Source organism: Vicia villosa, unplaced genomic scaffold (genome assembly GCF_029867415.1).
Source record: "Vicia villosa cultivar HV-30 ecotype Madison, WI unplaced genomic scaffold, Vvil1.0 ctg.000025F_1_1, whole genome shotgun sequence".
Lineage (NCBI taxonomy): Eukaryota > Viridiplantae > Streptophyta > Magnoliopsida > Fabales > Fabaceae > Vicia > Vicia villosa.
Genome location: NW_026704957.1, coordinates 526,989 through 549,652, shown reverse-complemented (window position 1 = coordinate 549,652; position 22,664 = coordinate 526,989). Strand labels below are relative to the sequence as shown.

At 31.0% G+C, this 22,664-nt stretch overlaps 1 protein-coding gene across 1 annotated transcript; it reads left to right on the top strand.

Moving 5' to 3' along the window:
• Positions 1–11,073: 11,073 nt before the first annotated feature.
• LOC131622204 (CDPK-related kinase 7-like) lies at positions 11,074–16,241 on the top strand. The gene is made up of 11 exons (XM_058893230.1): positions 11,074–11,969; positions 12,719–12,849; positions 13,268–13,309; positions 13,448–13,556; positions 14,319–14,397; positions 14,482–14,778; positions 14,875–14,990; positions 15,084–15,191; positions 15,263–15,325; positions 15,417–15,584; positions 15,680–16,241. The coding sequence occupies exons 1-11, from the start codon at positions 11,433–11,435 to the stop codon at positions 15,815–15,817; spliced, it is 1,788 nt and encodes a 595-aa protein (XP_058749213.1). The 5' UTR covers positions 11,074–11,432; the 3' UTR covers positions 15,818–16,241.
• The last annotated feature ends 6,423 nt before the right edge of the window (positions 16,242–22,664 follow it).

Sequence of the window (22,664 nt, the reverse complement as noted above, 5' to 3'; positions counted from 1 at the left end):
ATAATCCATTACCCACTTCCTAATTTTAAAATTTCTTAAATTTATTAAAAAAAATTAATAATAATAATAATAATAATAACAACAACAATGATGTTAAATTAAAATTAATGATAATAATAAAAATCTTAAATTAATAATAATAATAATAATAATAATAATAATAAAATTCATTTACCCACTACCTATCAACCATAATAACCCACTTTCCACTTTTTAATTTTAAAATACTAAATTATTATATCATACTAAATTATAATCCTACAACTTCTCTCACCAAATATTCTCGCCAAAAATTTATAATAATTAAATAAAAAACTCACTAAATTTTCCCACCAAAAATTTATAATAATTAAATAATTAAATAAAAAACCAATAATAATATTTTATTTCATATTAAAAAAATCTTATATCTTCCCATTTATAAGATGAAAGAATTTTGGTGGCTACAATTATCTATGGAAGTTGTATATATAGTTGAAACTTAGTGGAGTTAGTGAATTAGATAAGAATAAGAAAACGTGTAATTAGCAGTTTTATATATAGTTGTGAGTTAGTGGGGTTAAAAAAACCACCTTTAAAACAAATAAATTATAAAATCACATATTAGTGGGTGAGTGAGTTTTTTTAATTAATTAATTTTTTATTTATTTAATTTATTATTATGTATTAATTAATTTATTTATTTTATTTTATTTTATTTTATTTTATTTTTATTTATTATAGATTTTTTGGCGGGAAGTTTTGGTGGGAAGAACTTCTAGGATTATAATTTAGTATGATTCCACTAACTCCACTAAGTTTCAACTATATATACAACTTCCATAGATAATTGTAGCCACCAAAATTCTTTCATCTTATAAATTCTCTCCATTCTCATTGCTTAATTATTTAATGTATAGCCACCAAAATTCTCTCATCTTATTAATTCATTTCATTCTCATTACTTAATTACTTAAGGGCAATTGAAATTTGAAGATTTGGAACAATTGAAATTTGAAGGAACAGTCCTTTATGGCAATCGGTTACGAAGAGTACACACCAAAACCTATTTTTCTCTCCTGCCTCTCCCAACCTATATTCTATTTGCTAGGTTTATTTTGTATTGTAAAATACATTTTTGATGAATTTGATTTCACTATTATGTTTCTCACTTTATGTATAGTTTAATTGCTTGTGAATTATCACTATTATATTTCTCACTTTATGTATAATTTAATTGCTTTTAAATTATGGCTGTGTTTATTCAATTTCAACGAAATTATTTAATTATATAGTGGGTTTGTTCATGATATATTATTTACAATATAGTTTATGTTAGTTTATGTTTGTTAATTATATGTTTTCTATGGCAAGATAGAGAATTGTTAGATGAATGTTATAAAATTATTTATTAATTTTTTTAATTTCAATGTTATAATATATTATGTTATTTTAATTTTATTGATTTTTTTTATATTTTTTTAGTACCTATTGCTTTTGAAGTTCTTTTATTTTATTGATGTTTATTAATTTAAATATTTTTTTTCTAAATTTAAAATATTTTATTGATGATATAAAAAAACACAATCAATTTAAAAATTTTAAATTATTTTTTAAAATATAATTATTTTTAAAATTAAATAACATTTACCGTGCATCGCACGGGTAGACGGCTAGTAAATTTTGAAACGGAGCTAGTTTGTCTTTATAAAGAAACGATTGAAAGATTTGTTATTTTAAAATGTTCCAAAAAAGAAAAGATGTGAGTAAAAGCTTTGTGTGTGTGCTCAAGGAATAAATACTATTCTCTCAACTTTACGAAGATGTTGATAACATAGCAAGAAATGGCGAACATGGAATTTAAATGCCATCAATGCTTGGGGGCCATTTTCATAACTCTTTATACTCTACCACCAGAAAAATAAAGTACATTTTTTCCTTTAAGAAAATAAAATAAAATTGAAGTACATATGATGCTTGATATATTCTTTTTTTCCCCCTCTTAATCTTCTAATTTCTATAATAGGAAAAATACTCTTTCATAATATAAAATTTATTCAATAGTAAGAAAATTTTGATTAAAAAAATTATTCTAGGAAGTATTTAAACTCAAATGATTATAGTATAGAAGTAGTAGAATTAAAACTTCGTGTTCTCTTAATGACATTTGAATACCACTATGTGTTAACAATTTTCGTGTCAAGTCAATCTATAAAAATTTTATTTTGACTTAAATTGTGTCTTGTTAATAGACAGTGTGATTGATCTCAGAGTTAGTCGGTCATATGAGCATATATTGAATTAAAAAAAAAGGAAGCAATGAATTTAATCCCCTCCTTTATTATTCAAAGAGCCTTTAGCTAGGGTATTATTCTAAAAGTCATTAACCCCATATTCGAAACTTAGAAAAACTTAACCGTGTAAAAGACACGAGTCTCATTTATAAGATTTCTTCTAAATATTTTTAGAAAATAAGCTTTTTTTGTTCGGTTTTTAGGCACTTCTTTAGACATTGAAGGACTCATAGTGAAAGTATCCTAACACTTTGAATTTTTCACCACCAGTAACAAGGATGACTATGAAACTTTCATCATTAGACTCTTCCCGACACCAGAAATGAGAGTTTAAGAAATAAGGTTGTGCGCGGACTCACAACTTGTAGTTTCTCAAGTCAATGGGGAATAAATATCCAAGGATCCACTATTGGAGAAATACGTAACCATGGTGAAGTACAAGCTAAGTTTGTTTAAAGCATATGGAATTACACATGTGCCAAAAGAGAAGAATACGAGGGAGGATGTCATATCCAAACTGGCAAGTACAAGAGCAACAAAGATCAACCATTCTTTCATCCAAGAGACACTTAATAAACTCATCCTCGCAACACCAATCGATGTGCTCATCGTAACAACAAGCATCGCAAAGCCATCATGGATCATGTTAATTATGAGATACATTGAGAGATGAACCTTTTTAACAGATCATACTAAAATGGAACATTATGCCAATATATATGTAATGAAATATGAGTAGTCAGAAATACGGTGACATTCACATTACACCTCCTTCCAAACTCAACACTTTAAGTGCACTCTAGTCGTTCTCCCATTATGGTATGGATAGTCTTCGCCAATTTCCACTGTTTGCATGACATTTAAAGTTTTTAATAATATATGTGGATTATTTCACCAAGTGGATTGAAGTAGAAGCCTTAACAAAGATCACAATAACCGACATCCATAAATTCTTCTAGAAGAAAGTTCTAATAGGATATGGGATCCCTTAACTTGTTATCACAGACAATGAAACCCATTTCAAAAATGACAATTTGAAGATATTCTTTGAAGATCTCAAAGTCAAACACTAGAGAATCTTTACACCAAAGGACAAGTTGAGGCCGTCAACATGATATTTTTAGAGAGGACTAAAGAGGAGGCTCAAAGGAACTAAGGATATCTGTGTAAAGGAGCTATGGATTGTCCTTTGGGCGCACTAAGCTATAATCTGTTCGACCATCAGGGAAACACGTTTCATACTCACCTATGACACTAAGGTTGTCATCCCCATTGAAATCGCTTTTGATAAAGATTGGCATCATCTACGGCTAGAAATTGATTCACAAATTGTTACCTTGCCTTTCAAACAACCTCCTATTATTCCTTAAACTATTCCTAACAAATAGATAAATTTTCAATTTCTTCTTTCTCTAATACATTTTAAAATCACTCACATTTTTCAGAGAGAGGATTTGTCGTCTTGATAAAATGACCAACATGGATTTATCTATTACTAGTTTCACTTGGTGGAATAGATTTCTTAGTTATATTTGAAATGATTTCAGCCATAATAGGTTTAATTTACCTTTGTATAGGTGCTATTGATTTGATTATTTATATTTGAATCATTGTCTACCTCTGCGCTCTTTTTTCCTTCATCAAAATTTCCTCCATCCCTTAAATATATTTGTCCTCAAATTTAGAGATTACCTGAACAAATTAGGATAATTTGCTCGCATCTCCGACTCTAGCTTCCAAGTGGCTTCACCTGGATGCGACTCTTCCCACAACACTTTTACTAGAGTTATTTATTTATTCCTTAGCGACTTTATGGCCTAGTCCATACTGCATCTGGGTTGGGGTTGAACGAAAAGATCAACTGTAACTTCACCTGTATCGAGAAGGACAAGTTGAAAAGAATATGGTGCAAACTTCCTGATTTGAGATACGTGGAACAAGTCATGAGTTTCGAATATGGAGGTGGTAATGATAACTGATAGGCTAATTCATCTATCCGACTTATGATCTGATACTGACCAATGTACCTCAGACTCAACTTCTTTGTTTTGAACGAGACCTAGCTTAAGGGTAACCTTTAAGAATACATGATTTTCCTCTTCAAACTCTAAAAACCTCCTACGTTGATTCAAATAATTGTTTTGTCGATGTTAAATCTTCTTCATCTTTTCTTAGACCATCCTTATCGTTTTTGTGGTTTTTTAGTTTCAATTAAATGTTCTTTATAAGAATTTTAATGAGGTAGAGATGTTCCACCCGGTAAGTTTTAGATTAGTCCCCTAGGAGGTTTTTTAATCCTCTAAGACTCTTTTATATTTTATATTTTATTTTTATTAATATATTTTATTTAGACGCTTAAAAAAAATAATGGAGTCAAATAGATAAATATTGATTCTTAAACTTAAAATAATTTTTTATTTTTCTAATTAGCAAATTATCAATGATAAGCCTTTAATTTTTCTTCTTCTTTCGAATAAGCAAATTCATCTTTGAAGTATACAACATCAATCAATATAACTTTGATCATTAGAAATTTAAGATATGTTTGAGAGTTTAGGAGGGGAGGAGGAGGATAAACTTTAAAGAAAGGATGGATTCATAATAGTAGAAGATTTTAAAAGGGGAGAATTTTGGAGAGTTTTATTTATTTAATATTAGGGTCATGCTAACATATGTCCTTACAACATATAGCATATGTTAAGGATATTATAATTAAAAAAAATTAAATATGATTAAATATAATAAAATCGTATTTAAAGGTTCAACACATTGAATCCACGTGTTTAAAAAAACACTTTTATAAATAATTTATTAACTTGTGCTCTTAGGGCACATGTTAGCTTTTCCCTTTTTTTAATATTATTATTATACAAAATACCTTCAAAATACATAAACTTAAAAATTTATGGAAGAATTTTTTTTAAAAAGTTTAGATATATTTAATTTATGGTACTATAATATTTTAAAATTAAAAAAATATTAATGATATTCATTCATCATCCTCTTAAAATTACTCTTAGAAATTTTGTTTCTATTCGCTCCAATAAAAATATGCACATTTAGTTAAATGATTAACTAGTTCACTAATATATTATATATTAGTTAAAAAGTACATTTAGGGTAAAGAGCCAACTATACTATAATTAGTAATAAAAGAAATAAATGTTGAAAGGGAAAAAGTTGGAAAATAAATAGAACATTTAAAGGTAGTGATGCTCAAATCAAGATGCTTGACAAAGACAGCATGAATCTTTGAAGTTTCTAAGATTGCAATGTTTTTCTTCTTTCTCTATCTTGTTGTCAACTTATCCTTCTAGTCTTTACATGGGAACTTAGAAAGTAGTTGCACCAACTTTAGAATAACATCTATTTCAAATCAAATGCAGCTACAATATTATCAAAAATAGGGCAGCATATAATAATGTAGTTATCGTAATAATTTGTATGTGTATTGCATGGAGGTAATTATTGTAGACAGCGTATAATATACCCCTTATAATCATTAGTTAATCTAGATAAATTAAGCATATAATATAGAATGTCAAATGTAAGGGAAGTCAATGTTATACGTAGAGGAATGCAAGCTAGCAACCCTTAATTTTAAACACACTATGATTAGTTTAAAAGATAAGTAAATTTATGAAACAAATATGTTGACTTTTCCCGAAAGACCTATCATAGAGAGGTTGATTAGTGTATTTAAAAAGATACTCTTTAAGTCTCTAAATACATCTACCTTTTGCTTTTTTTCACTTCTATAAAAAAAAAATTGGTAGACTATTGGTGATGATTTCTGAAGTAGGCATGATTTCGGAGTGTGGCAGGGCGGGTTTAAGTATTACCAATCCCAAGTATTTTCGTCTCCATGTACCATCCTCTATCCTGTCCCAAAGGTCTAGGTTTAATAGATGTAAAAGAGGAGTAAAGATCCTCTCCATTTCTCAAAAGAAATGGAGATGTCCATTACTATAGTTTTAATATATAAATATGTAATTAATGTCACAATTTTTAGAAATACGTGCAAATATATCTTTTATTTACACTAAAACTATAGTAATAGACACCTCTATTTCTTTTGAAAAATTGAGAGGATCCTTACTCGTAAAAGAGGATGTTGAACATTTTTAAGTGAGAAGAAGTGTAAACTCAATGTCTTTAAGATTTTGGGTTAATATGGTTTAAAAAAATTATTTTATGTGACAAATTTTCATTGATATCAGTCATTTGAAGGTAAATTATCCTCAATTTTATAAGGGATAGCCTAGGCCTCACTAAGTTTTTTTCCATAGTTAATAATTTAATTAATTTTAATAATAATTTTAAAGAGGAAGATAACTTTAATATTTCTGTTTCTTATAACGAAGTATTTTTTCTTCATTTTAGTAGGTTTTAATAAATATGTTTCTAAATAACTAATAAATATGTTTTTAAAGGACAATCATTCATATTAAAATTATTTATGTATATTTAAAGAGCCCGTACTTATTTGGCAACAAGCAAAAATGAACCATCAATCATACATATTAAGAGTTACAAAGCTCTTAATATCAAAAAAAAAAAAAAGAGAGTTACAAAGCTCTTAAAAAAATATCATTTTAAAGAGATTTAGGCTATGTTTGGATACCACGAAATGCACGGAGCGGAGTGGGATGGAGCAGAATGGAACGGAGCGGAACGAAGATATCATTCCATTGTTTGAAAATCTTAGTACGAAATAAGATAAATTGTTCATTCCGCCCAAATCGGAGGAAAAAAATATGATGGTAAGTGATGGAATGGAATGAAATCCATACCACTTCTTTTTGCTCTGCTCCATCCATTTTTAAATTACCCAAACAATGAAATATCATTTTATTTCATTCCATTCCGCTTCACTCCATCCGATTCCATCAATTCAAACAAAGCCTTAGGCTATGTAATTTGGTTGCCCGGTAGAAAGCATCAAAATCAATTTTGGGTCTGTAAAATCAATTCTGGAGTGTTTGGCATTCTCAAACAATCTGCCGACACCATGTTTTTTCTGGTTCATAATTAATTTTTTGGAAGCTACAATTCCTAGATTCTCGAAATCAATTCTAGGAATCAATTCTCCCTTTCCATCAATTTTTCTTTTTTGCCCTTAAATTGAACAATATCCTTAATTCGCACCATCTTTTTTTTTTTTTTAATTTTTTTGTCATTTACACCTCCAATAGTCATTTTGATAAAATATCCAAACAACATTTGTCATACAAATCACTTTTGTTCTGAATATATCCAAACATAAATCACTTTATATTAAACTCAATTTTAACTAAAATCAATTCTACAAAATCAATTCTTTCAAAATTTAAATTTTTTTCACGCCACTTAGCATTTTTGGATTGACTTTTGAAAGGACCAAAAGCAATTCTAGATGTTTAAAATTGATTCTATGTGATTTTGAGATGTATGGTTTATCAGAAGTATAATTGATTCAGTCTCCAGAATTGATTCTACTTGAAACTAAAATTTATAGCTTCTGCTTCCAGAATTGATTATGGGCAACTTTTACACTGAAATTTATCGTACAACTCACTTTTACATAAATGTATCAAAACATAAATAAATTATGCTAAATTCAATTATGTCAAAATCAACTCTACCAAATTCAATTCTACTAGAATCAATTTTGTCCACCGCCAATCCAAACACACCCGTAGTGTCCATGAATAGTCGAGAAATATGTTAATACAATGACTTCTAAAGGGCTCATAACATCTTCAAAGATTAAAAAAAAAAAAACCAATCCTTATTCAAAATTAAAGATTCTAATTCGTCAAAACAAAAATGATAAAAATAAACAATAAATTTTCTAACAATCATCATCTTTGACGCGAGATTGGAAATAGAAGCAACACCATTGATCAACAATACACCTATATTGAAAAATAAAAAGGTAAAATATAAAAATTTAACTTGACAAATTTAATACCTTATATTATGAATAATACCTTCATCATCAGACTTCATTTTAATGAGTAAAATATTATTTTTATTTCCCACGTTAGAATTCAAATTACCTATCAATATAGTACAATATAGTCAATAATCGTCTTATGTTAATACAATGACTTCTAAAGGGCTCATAACATCTTCAAAGGTTAAAAAAAACCAATCCTTATTCAAAATTAAAGATTCTAAATCGTCAAAACAAAAATGATCAAAATAAACAATAAATTTTCTAATAATCATCATCTTTGACGCGAGATTGGAAATAGAAGCAACACCATTGATCAACAATACACCTATATTGAAAAATAAAAAGGTAAAATATAAAAATTTAACTTGACAAATTTAATACCTTCATATTTCTGAGGCTGGTATAATTAATTTTGTTGGTTGATGAAGTTGATCTTTCCCCTCTAGTATCAATGTTGAAGTTCCTTAGAGTTCTTGTAATCATTGCACTATACGAAAGGTCTGTTGAGGGTCGTTTTACTCTAGAGAAAGACATGTGCTGAAATATTCCAGCTATCCAGTTGGTTGATATGATTTTGGTGAGGAGCCAAAGAGGTACAATATCATTCTTTTTAACAAATTTGACATTGATATTTCTTGGAAGTAAGATTCTTGTTAAAAGATAGTGGAGTATCAAAACTTTTGGTTTTAGCTAGGTTGTTTTGAAGGGAAGGCTTTTTTTTTTCTCTATGGGATTGGTTACAAGAGAGTTTAGAGCTACGTTTCTTTTGAAGTTCTTGGGTTATAATGGTTTGTAGGGTGTTCCAAGGAAGGGAATCTCAAACATTCTTCCAAATTGTTCCATGTGAATTGTTATCTTCACTTTTCTTACCGAGGATATTAGGGTTTTACCAAGAATGTTTAGGTTAGTGTAGAATTCTTGTATTAGCTCTGAAAAATTCTTTCAGGTTCTTTTGTGAGGAAGACTCTTAATGAGGCTTGACAGATGTGAGAGTATGGTTTATATCCTCTCATGAAGGTTTCATCAATACATTATGGTTCTAAGATCTTTTTCTCCATGATCATCTTCTTTTCTTCATGTTTATTTATCTTTGCAGTTATGATGGCATCTCTTTTTTGTAGTGGTATTTTGGATTTTCGAATAAGGGAGGTCATAGTGACACCTATGACAAAAGAAGAACTCACATAAAGATATTTCTAAACCAGTTTCTTTAAAAATTTATTTTTTTAACCTTTTAAAGAGTGTCTTTAGGCAATTCATTATCATCTTTCTTGTTTTTCTTAAATATAAATTTGGTTAAATCAAATCAAAGTAAGCTATTTTTTAATAATTTTGTTTAATTCAAATTTGGCAAAAAACTATAAAAATTAAAACAAATCAATTACTTTTTATTTGTTGGAATGAATTAAAAAATTAATTAAATTAATTTTAGGCAATTCATTATCATCTTTCTTGTTTTTCTTAAATATAAATTTGGTTAAATCAAATCAAAGTAAGCTATTTTTTAATAATTTTGTTTAATTCAAATTTGGCAAAAAACTATAAAAATTAAAACAAATCAATTACTTTTTATTTGTTGGAATGAATTAAAAAATTAATTAAATTAATTTATTACACAATAAAATAAATTGACTCTAATAGATGATCCTATGATTAAATGTAATTCGATCTAATATAAACAAATTTAAAAGTGATAATTTAGTCTCTGAATCGTAATTCAGTTGATTTAAATAGGATTGTGTGAGTTTTTAGTGATTACTATTTTATTTTTTTGAAAAAAAATAATCATCTCAAACTGTCACATATATTTAATTGTTTAAAAATGATTATAGTAGTTTATTAAATAATCTTATTTTATTTTATTTTATTTCTCTTATAGTAATTACTGTCTTAATAGTTAAGATTAGTAATAGTTATCAAGACAAGATAAATTTATTAGCCAAAATATTATTATTAACCAAAAATAATCCACAAACTTTATTATATCCCACTTACTCCTTTTATCATAACCCAAAAATGTCGGTTGTCTTGCTCTATTAATAATCATAATAATTTGTGAATGGCCACTAGTTTTCTGGCAAATTTCATTCTGTATTTAGAACATTCCATTTGTTGTTTCTTACATATATCAATCTTCAATATAGAAATAATCCAAGAATTATAAAATTTCTGAGACTCAAAAGCATACAATCTGTCTCTGACACATGAATGAATTTTATTTTGCCATCAAAGACAGATCACCTAATTCTTGTCACAATGTTTTCATCTTTAATTTCCATTTCTCAGATCTCAAGTCACTTATTGGCTAGAAAAAAACTGTCCCACCATGAAAAAACTAAAAATCACAAAATCCAAAGCACAAAAAGACAATATCTTAAAGCTTAGGAAAAGAAAAGAGGGTCAAACTCTTCCACAAGACTTGAATATAAAAATACGCACACAACATAAATTTCTCAACGGCATAACACTCATTTGAATGAAAAATTAATATACTCTATCCATTTTAAGAATATAAATTTTATACTATACCTAAAATTATAACAGTTAATTTTTATAGAAGTTGTAATTTTTATTTTTAAAATTATATATAAAATATTATTTCTTAATGATTGTGATCAGGGGCGAGCCAAAACGCAGTTAGTTTGGGCTGACGTCTATACTCAACTCCTATTTTTTTTTTTTACTCTCCCAATTTAATAGTTAATTTTTAGACAAAATTAAAATAGGGAGTATACACTCCTTTGAAGAATACCCTTTTAATTCATATTTTCAGGACTCCAATAAGGACAGGCTGGAAGTATCCAAAACCAACCCTACTCACTATTATTGTTAGAGAAGAAACCAACACTACCCCTCCTCTCCAATTTAACTCTCTTTCTCTACACAAAAACAATCTACTACTACTACCATAACTCAAAAACTCTTACATACATAAAGTAGAATAAAGCAAACATAGTTTCTTTTCTTTTCTTTTCTTCTTTTTTTTCTCAACAAGCATCTTTCTTTCCCTCCCCTCACTTTCCCATCCTTTTTCTCTCTTCTCACTCCTTCTCCTCATTCCTCTCTCTCTCACCTTCTTCTTCTTCTCCATATTTATTTATTCTTTCCTTATTATCCCCTTCTCACAAAAGTTCATATTCTTTCCCTAATTTTTCTTAATTTTCTTCAACTTCTTCAATTCATCTCCAAAATCTCTTCTTTTTCTTCTTCCGTTTTTCATGGGACTCTGTCATGGAAAACCCCTTGAACCTTCACATACAGAACGACAAATTTCAACCTCCGCAAACGATGAAATTCTCCAACTTCCACCACCAACACCACTAACACCCACAATTCATCATGCATCAACTAAATCATCATCAAAATTCCCCTTTTTCAGTCCTAGTCCTTTACCCAGCTTCTTCAAACACTCACCAGCTCATTCTAATTCTAATTCCAATTCGAATAGTGTCAGTTCGACTCCTCTTCGGATCTTTAAGCGGCCCTTTCCGCCACCGTCTCCGGCCAAGCACATTCGGGCTCTGCTTGCGAAAAGACATGGCTCTGTGAAGCCGAATGAGGCTACGATACCGGAAGGGAGTGAGTGTGAAGTTGGGTTGGATAAGAGTTTTGGGTTTTCGAAGCAGTTTGGGGTTAATTTTGAGATTGGTCAAGAAGTGGGGCGTGGGCATTTTGGGTATACTTGTTTTGCTAAGGGGAGAAAAGGAAGCTTTAAGGGGATTGATGTTGCTGTTAAAGTCATTCCTAAATCTAAGGTCTAATTTCATCTTTTTTGTTTTGAATTAGGTTATGTGTTTGTTGTTACTTGTTTGATTTGTGATCTGTGTTTTTATGAAATCATGATGTTGAAGTACTAAAAGATGCAATTTTTAGATTTTTGGTTAATTCACTCATTTGGGTTTTGGTTATTGGAAGCATGGTTTTAAATTGCGGTCATTGCAGTTGCTGCAATGCGTTTTGATGAAAATACTCGAAAACTCGAAGAAACAAGGACAGAATTGTCTTGATGGGGTTCCTAGTATGTGCGACATGTGATTTTAAAATCAGTGCAATTGCGATCTATTTCAGTTGCAAAGGCTACTGCGTCAGCAATATTGCGGCCACAATTGCGGTTGCGGACCGCTATTTAAAACCATGATTGAAAGAAAATAATTTTGTGATTTTTTGTTGGAATGACTTTGCTGTGATTAGGTTCTAAGTCTCTTTAAATAGAGCTGTTGATGATTATTAGGGTACAATGTTTATTTGTATTTCATGCCTAGTGTTCTATGCGGAGAATCAAGCTTTTTTTACTTGGAAAAATCATGAAACTGTGGATAGATATGATTGTGGTATTTTTTTGATGGATTATATGATTTTCTTTTCAAGGAAGTACTTTCTGTGGATTTGTTTACATTAGAGTCTTGTGAAAAGTTATTGTTATGATCAATGATCATCTTTGGTTGTTAATTATTAAATCAGCTATGTGTTCTTAGTTCTTATGAGTTTTGGCAATGTTTGGCAGATGACGACGGCAATTGCTATAGAAGATGTGAGAAGAGAAGTGAAGATATTGCGAGCTCTGACCGGTCATCCGAATCTGGTACAATTCTATGAAGCCTATGAAGACGATGAAAATGTTTATGTAGTTATGGAGTAAGTTCTTATTACCCATATACATTTTGTCACAACTTTTCTTGATACCTTCATAATTCAATGCTGCTGAAAAGTTAGTGCATGACATGTTTGGAAACTCATAAAGCAATCACTATGCAACCGTGAGTTTTAATGAAGCTTCAGTAAAGTCACATTCATAGTGCATAGAAATACGGGATATGTCGACGTGGCACGTAACCAAACATGAACTTAAATTTAGTAATATAATCTCAAGTCCAACGAGCATTATTTTTTATTTAAGTTAACGACTTTCCTTATATCTAGAGTATACTTCCAAAGAAATATATTGTAATATTGATTGTGTGAAGATATCATATTAATTACGCAGAAAAACGAAAGTTGTTAATTGAGTTAATAAATTTGGAGCTAATCTGCTACTATATCTTATGCTATACAGATTATGCAAAGGAGGTGAATTGCTAGATAAGATTCTTTCCAGGTAACAATTTTCTCCAACTTTTATTTTTTCCGTGCTGCAAAGTTGGAACTAACCAAAAGGAGATTTTCTGGTTTCATTATTTTACCGTTGCGTCATTGCAAACATTCTGATCAGCTCATATTTGATTATGGTTTATAGGGGTGGAAAGTACTCAGAAGAGGACGCTAGAGTTGTGTTGATTCAGATATTAAGTGTGGTAGCTTACTGTCATCTACAAGGCGTTGTCCACCGTGATCTCAAGCCAGAGGTAATCTATTCGTACTAAGAAATTAAGTTTTCACATAAACTTCTCAAGCTCATATTCATTCCATTTGATTACCATGTGTCACTCTCCCATAACTCGCACAAAACGACATTATTTTCTTGTACTGTTTCCACACCCTTTCTTTCAAAGACTCATGTTGGCGCTATGGTCTGTGCTACTAGTTGGTTCAGCTATTCATATTAAGAAAGCTAAACTTTAATGATACATGTGGCAAGCTCACATTAATTCCATTTGATTACCATGTGTCGCCCACTCTCCCATCACTCGCATGCAACCACAGTTTGTTGTCTTTTACTGTTTTTGCGCCGTTTTTTTGAAAGACCCGTGTATCCACACATGTCAGTGCTATGAGTTAGTTCATTAAGGTGATCAATGCTAAGCTGGATATTGGCTCTCCGTCATGGTCTGCTATCTGTCATTGACAGAACTGATTTGGTTAGCATGAGCTTCTAACTTGTTTGGAATCTTGTTATTACTCTTTTGGTGATACTCCTAATGATTTTTTCATTAAGTTTGGATTTTCATTTATTTTGTATCATCACTTCATATTGAATATCAAAAGTTAATGAGTGAATGCATGCAATTTGAGTTTATGATTACGCTTCCATTCTAAATGACAAAAGCACATTAATAAATCAATTGATGTTGCGGCTCGGCTACTTTTTACTTAGAACTATGTACTCTTTCATCTTGTCATACTATATTGTTTTGTTCTTAATTAAAAAGATTGGTTTTCTGCTACAGAATTTTCTTTTTAGTTCTGAGGATGAAAATTCGACACTGAAGGCAATTGACTTTGGACTCTCTGACTATGTAAAGCCAGGTCTAGCCTATTGCCTACACTATTTTCCCTCCGATTTTTCGATATAAAATTAAACACAAATGGTAACAATGAGCAGTTTTGCAGATGAGAGATTGAATGATATTGTTGGAAGTGCATATTACGTTGCCCCTGAAGTTTTGCACAGATCTTATGGGACAGAAGCAGATATGTGGAGCATTGGTGTAATTGCTTATATCCTGTTATGCGGAAGCCGACCTTTTTGGGCCAGGACAGAATCTGGCATATTTCGGACTGTACTTAAGGCAGATCCAAGTTTTGACGAAGCTCCTTGGCCTTCTTTATCGGCTGATGCAAAAGATTTTGTAAAGAGGCTGCTGAATAAAGATTTTCGTAAAAGATTAACTGCGTCTCAGGCTCTCAGTATGTATTCTCTTTTCCGTTGATTGTCGTGGTATTGAAATTTCTCATCTTATAATCCGATGAACTTTCTTGATTATAACTTGATTTTATGCTTAGGTCATCCATGGCTGGTAAATCACTTAGAGGATAGAAAGATTCCGTTTGATATGATAATCCACAAGAACGTCAAAGCATACATAGGCTCATCTTCTTTACGTAAATCAGCGTTAGGGGTATGTACTATCATTTTTTACGAAACTAATTGTTAAATTTGTTTGTTGATTTTGCACAAATTGTTGATTATGCTTAAAATGTCATTTTTTCAGGCTGTTGCAAAGACATTGACATTAGTGCAGCTAGCATATCTCAAAGAACAATTTACTATTTTAGGGCCAAACAAAAGTGGGCTCATCTCTATGCAGAACTTCAAGACGGTCAGTACATGTCCGAAGTTCTTCTACTTTTTTCCAAATAACTTTCAAGCCAATAACTTTTAAATTAGCAGGCTATTTTAAGGAGCGCCACTGATGCCTCGAAGGATTCACGGGTCTTAGATTATGTGAACATGGTAAGTCTATGAAGGATTTTAACTTTTCATTTCAAACTTCTACCATAGTTGCTTCCATGGAAAGTTAACTGTTTCTTTACACATGTTGCAGATTAGCTCAATCCAATATCGAAAATTAGATTTTGAGGAATTTTGTGCTGCTGCTATAAGTGTCCATCAACTGGAGGGAATGGAAGTTTGGGAGCGACATGCAAGACGTGCCTACGATCTTTTTGAGAAGGATGGAAATAGACCTATCATGATTGAAGAGCTTGCCTCGGTACGCTTCTTATGCAATACCATTTTGTCTAAACAAATATGCTTCCACTGCATTATAAAATTTTTACTAAGCTTTTGTAACTTGATTTATTTCAGGAACTTGGACTTGGCCCCTCGGTACCTATTCATACGGTACTCCAAGATTGGATAAAACACTTTGACGGAAAGCTTAGTTTCTTAGGGTTTGTCAGACTCCTGCACGGAGTTTCAACTCGCGGACTTCACAAGGCTTGAGAGAAAATACACATGATTGCGACTGTTTTTTCTTGATGAGATTTGAATGCATGACTCGTGGACAAAACTACAACAGCGTATCTCTTCATTATGATTCCAATCAAAGCCAAAAATGCCTATTATAGCTTGTGAGTTGCCTTGTGATGATGCTATATGCAACATCCTTTCTAGCATTTTACAATCCGAAAAACACATTCCTCCACCCTTGTTTTATTGCTCTCTTTAAGTTATAGATCGATGGTGCTGGAGTTAGAGGCTTGTACAGATTAAAGTAGAGCACAAATTGTACTTAGGTCTAGTGGAGCTCTATAAAATGAGTTGTGTTTTCCGGTTTATCTACTGTACCCTATGGTACTTATGAATAAACTCTTTTTAATGTGAACTCCTTGATAGTTGACAGTGCAACTTTTTTTATATGTTTGAATTTGAGTGTTTATTCTTGAATTCAGCTATTGATAATTGCAATGTGAGGTTGCAACAAGGATTTTGATGTTTTTCGCAACAGTATAATGACTGCATACAGCTGGAACTTTTCCTTCAAAGTTTCATTATAAGTTCCAATAGTTCACCAACTATTGTCCTGTAAAGTTAGGCCATGTTTATTTTTGTTTCTTTTCCTTTGTATTATAGTCTAAAGTTGAAAGAAAGAGAGACATTCTCTAACAACTCTTCCTTAGACTTTTCATCCAAGGAGTTTCTTGTCATAATATGATGTCATAGTTTCGTAAAACTCTTTTTTGGTCATATGAAAATGGACTTCAAATTATACAGCTCTCTTCCATAAATTTAAAGTAAATGTTACTTCATACCAAGACTGTACTTTAGGGCGTGCAAGACGAGCTATTACATGACATTAAAAATTTGTTACGATTCAATTTTATTTAAATAGGACTTCATAAATTATTTGTCATGGTTAAACTATGTTTAATTATATCTATATTGATTTTGTTATGATTAAAGTCTTTAAAAATTTGAGACCACTTTAAATCATATCCTCTAATTTGCACTTCTACCTCTAAACACTTAAACTTCTAAAAATATCTTTTATTTAAAACTTTTTTTAGTTCTAAAAGATACATGTCTATGATGTAATTTGACTCATGTGACTTCGCTTAATGGTATAATTCTTGATATTGATTGTTATTGTTGAACAATACATACCTCAAATGATCAAAGATTTGTAAAGAACAAGTTTTTAGGAACAATGGTACGTATTCATGTCAATCAACTATATGATGCAATAATATATGATAGTTAAGGAAAATATGTTGAAACAAAGCATCATAATTCTGCATTTATTCTAACATTCCATGTATGACATCGCTTTATTTTAATGCTTATATACACATATATTTCCTTTTATAAATGAGAGTATTTTGTCTTCTAATACTTTCATATTGCAATCTTTTCATATTCCACATGTTTTATTAATATAAGGGATCTTAAATATATGCTAGCTAAATATATATTTTATTGACTAATATGAAGCTTGTTGATGTATCTTAGTTAAATATATTCTTTTTCGTTTATCAAAACATTTTTTTGAAACCGTATGGACTGTTAGAAAATATAAGAGCAAGTCTTCTCTTTGTAATCATATGGATTGTCCAAGAATAGACATTATTCATATGACTTTTATCCCCAATCTCAAAACTAGTGATGCCTACAGTTTTATCGTGCAAACATTTATATGAAGTTTGAGATAAAATCCACAAATACTTTAATGTATAAATGAAAGAGTTCGTCAATTGAGAATAGAATTGAAGTCAAATAAAAAAAGGTTATCGTTTAATTATAGAATTTGTGTTAAGAATTAAAACTATTGGAAATTATTTTATCGTAACAAACTCTATGTAAAATCGCAAGGTTCTAGGCAAGTTATCCTTGAGGGATTTCTTGAATCCATTGGGCTATTCTGCTTCTCTAATATTATGAAAATTTTACTTTGTACTCCTATAATTATATCTATATCCATACATGAAAAAAATTGGACCGAAATACCCTTATATAAATAGTACATATTTTAAAAATTTTCATTCTTTTTTCACATTTCGGGAAAAAAAATTCAAAACACCCAAAAATATATAAGCCGGAACACCTTTTTAAAGTCTTCCAGTTTAAAAAAAACATACCGTAACACTTAAAAAAAGAGTTCCGATAGTTTTCAAGATATTTAAAGTGGGATTTGAAATTACATACCGAAACACTTATTTAAAGTGTTCCGGTGGTTTAGTTTTTTTAAAAAAAATTCTAGATTTTACACCACGGTTTAGAACCGTTGCTTAAAGTAAATGACAAATAAAAAAAATGCCTAAATGTACGGTAAAAAGGCGTATAGTTACACCATTGGTAACGGTTTAACTCTCTTCCCAGTAACTTTAGGCAACGGTTTTATAACGTTGCCTAAAGTTTAGATTTTTTTAAAGAAGATAAACCACCGGAACATTTTAAAGAAGAAGTGTTTCGGTTTGCACCTTAACTCCCACCGGAAAATTTTGATTACCGGAACCCTTTTTCCAAGTGTTCCGGTGAAATTTTTTTTAAACTGGAACACTTTGAAAAAGTGTTCCGATTTATATATTTTTAGGTGTTTCGAATTTTTTTTGAAATGTAAGGAAAAAATAAAAAAATTAAAATACATACTATTTAAACAAGGGTATTTCGGTCCTAATTTTGTGTGTGTAGGGGTATGGATATAATTGTAGGGATAACATTTTCTAATATTATATTGGACAAATCCAGGCCTGCATCAATCTCTAAAAGCCATGACATATCTTCTATTGTTTCAAACGTACCAAATTCTAGTATAGCTAATGCTAGTGCTTTATGGCATTGTAAACTTGGACATGGTAATTCTTATTTGGTCAAAAGCATTCTCAAATTATGTAATATACCCATCTTGAATAAAAATAACTTTTGAATTTTGAAAGTCATGTTGTTTAGAGAAATCTCATAGATTATATGCTCATTTAATAAATGTACAATAATTCTTTTGATTTAGTCAACACTGATTGGCAAGGATCTTCCATTTTCCCTTCTAAATATGGCTTTAATTAGTGCATATATTTTGTAGATGCCTACACTAGATATCCTTAATCTTAGGTAAGATTTTAAATTGAGTACATCATGCAAGACATAAAGTTGAATCCCTCTAGAGAGACATTAAATTGAGTTCTTCAAGAGAGACTTTAAGTTGAGTCCCTCAAACGAAATATTATGTTGAGTCTCTCAGACAAGACTTTAAGTTGAGTCTCTTAGGTGAGACTTTAACTTAAGTCCCATAAATGTCATTTGAGGCGAGTTCCTTAAAGGTCGCTTGAGGGGAATCCTTAAACGTTAATTGAAATAAGTCATCAAGTGTCATAGGTAATGCACAACAATAAATGCAATTATTGATGAGTTTGTTTCAGGAAGCCAAATCGGCATGAGTTCCTTGAACATGTTAGAGACATGAGAAATCTTTTTGCAACTGTTGATGCACCTAGTGAGAGGTTATTATTACCACTAGGGCTAGCTTTAAAATACCTATAAAAATGGTACTACCTATAACAACAAGATGCGTCTTCATTTCGGTAGCCTAAGAAATAAGAACTCCACCATTAAGGAGGATTGACTTGGAGTAGTATTTGGATGGGAGACCTTCTGGGAAGTTTCTAGGAAAACATGTTAGTGAGGAAAAATCATGATGAAAATACCCGTGTTGGTTTGTGGGGTCAGTCAATAATTCTGAAAGTAGTTTGAGGCATTATAAAAGGTATCGAGCCAGACCTCTCCCAATACGATGTGGTTCGGGGACAAACTACGTGGAAGCTGGTGGGCATGTAACACCCGAGGCCGAAGACAGTGATGAACATGTAACACCTAAGGCCGACGAGTGATCATCAAATTCACATCGGAATGAGAGAGATCCTGAGGCTGGTAGGTATGGGACTGCATAGTTGAAGGATGACCTAACATATATGAACTTCACAGTTAATGAGGCTAGAGTTGGAGTAGTATTTGGATGGGTGAAATTTTGGGAAGTTTCTCGAAAAGCGTGTGAGTGAGGATAAAGCATGTCAAAAAGACATGTGTTGGTTTATGGGGTCAGTCAGTAATCCTGAAAGTAGTTTTGGGTGTTATAAGGAAGATGTTATTTTGGAGGCGTGTGTTGAACAAGAACGGGTTAACATGTACGCCCTACCTGACTCACATGTCCATACTTTTATCTGCTCATCGCATTATTCAAGATTTGGGGGTTATGATCCACTTTAACTTGTTCAAAGCGAAGGTTCTAGTGACTGCCAACGTCGTTCCTTCCCAGGTTTTACCGAACGAATGAGGCTTTATTTGATAATTTGAGATCATATGCTAGTGGTTGGAAGCTAACCATATTGTATGGTTGTTCTTTTCCTTTTACAGTGATATGATTGGTATCAAAAGAAGTTGTGTGAGTTTTGTGGATCTATGTGCTTGCATGTATAAAGTTGATAATCCCACAAAAGATCATATCTGAAGTTTTGATGACCACAACGTCAAACAGTTCCTAATGTTGAAGTCGACAGCAATAGCTTTCAACTATCTGATTATGGTGACCTAAGTAAAGAAATATCTCAAGCCTTATTAAGAAAAGAGACTCAAGATTAAAGTGCTTATATGATCGACATATCTGGCAAAGAATCTTCGAAGATATATAGTAATGAAAGAGATGAAGTGTGAGAGCAATCCAGGATGAAGTAAGGAAGTAACTCCTAAGTTCTAAGACAACTCTCATGCACACTTAAAATTTGTTTTAAAATATTTTTACGTCTTAAAAATGTTTTCAAGACTGAGTCTAGTGATTAAAAAAGTGTCCACTATCTTTTAAAAGGTTTTTTGAACTACCCAATTGACTGGGGACTTACGCCAATTGATTGGAATAACTTTTTTGAACCAGCCAATCGATTGGAGAAGGGGTAAATGTTTAACCAAACAATTAGGACAAGATATTCATGACTTACAATGACTCTATATCAAATATTTCTATATTGGGCAAGGCAATCGATTAAAAACTGTCCATCCAATTGGTTTGAGCATTAAGACAATCGATTGGCTAATCAGTTTTGATCATGGATCATTTCCTTTTCTGATTTTTCCTTCTCCTATACAAAGGAGGCTCGCCTCCTCGTCATTTCACGCCAATTTTTAAAGCTTCATCGCGAGTGTGATGGGATACGTTCCAAGCCCGAGAATTCTAGAAGTTGCAAGATCTCCTTTTTAGCTTTCTTTTGCGAAAAATTTGTCTCAATCCGAGTTACGAAACTCCAGATATGATCAAATTACTGGATAAACGTCATGATGTAAACTGTGCTGAAAAATGCTCGTTTCTTCGTAATTTCTTCACGATTTATTGAGAATTTTTCTAAGTTTTTACTTCTTCCTTGTGATAGATTTTTTTCTCAATTCTTCAAACTTTAGCATGGCTTTTACTTGTTAATCTTCCAATTTTTTTCGTAAAAATCACGTAATGCCGACTGTCTTCACAACCTTAAACTTATTTTGTTGCTTGTCCTCAAGTAAGTTGTATGCACTGAATGTTTCAGCAAAATTAAAATGCTTACCCTTATCGGTGAATGTCACCTTTTTCTAGTCAATACTTTAGTTTCCTCCTTAGATCCGATCAACTCGAAAAAGTTCTTCCCACATACAAATACTCAACATGTTTCTCATCTCATAGTGATGCATTCAATTTGATAGGTTAATCATTCAATCAACATACAAAAGCATGTAACAATGAATTTGAAAATTTTCTAATCGAATCAATCAAAGTCATATTTAAACACACGCTTTTTGAGGTCTTTTATAGGTTTTAACGTGGCTTGTGTTAGAGTAGGATAATTTAGGATATTAGGCTTAAACCTTTGGAGTTAGATACCTAGTTTTTCCAATGTTATAGAATTCCTTCCATCTCGCCCTTGTATTAATCATTTGGTACTAGAGAATTGCATATTCTTGGTCCTATTTTTCACAAATTTTTTTGAAGAAGCTATTTTTACTTCTTGTTTTTCTTTCTTTTTCTTTTTCTTTTTGACCAATTTCTCTAGTACCCCAACCCCAAACTTATTCGTTGCTAACTTCCAAGAGCAACCTCAAACTTCTTCTTTTGCATCAAACAAGTAAAAAAATTATAAAACGAGAATTGTAATTTAACAAGAGAATTACGCGCGAAATTAAGTAATTAAAGGGGGTTGTTTGAAAAGCGGTTATAAAATGATAAATTAAAAGATGAAAATCAAGGCGAGAATGGAAATTAGGTCTTTATTATCGAATTCTCTTATTTTTTTTCTGTTGATGAAATGTGTATCTATTGAGTTTTAAATAACTTATTATCTCACAGCGAATTTACAAAACCACTACATGCAATTCCTTGATGTGTAGCTCACTAATTTATACTATAATCATCTAGTTCCTTAGGTCAATTCAAAGTAAAATTAACCATTCTAAGAGTGTTAATTGATAAGAAAAAACTTTTAATGACCTAAAAAGCATTAAGCACAAGAACACTTTAAATAAGATAATAACATTGAAAGTACTCATCAAATCTCAAACAAACATATGATCCAACAGAGTAAAAATAAGGTTCATCACAAAAAGACTTAATCTAAAGAAAATTAATTACTTATTGATAAATTAACAAATACCATGAGTTAATAAGTCATCATCATCAAAGTCTATGGAAGAATTACTGCCCACTGAATCTAATGTACTCCAAAATTGCCCCTTGAATGTCCCTACCCGTCAATTTATCTCTAAAATTCAGAACCCTTTAAAAATTAGCCTAACAAACCCTAAAATAAAATAAAAACGTGTCACCCAAAAAGCGTTTCAC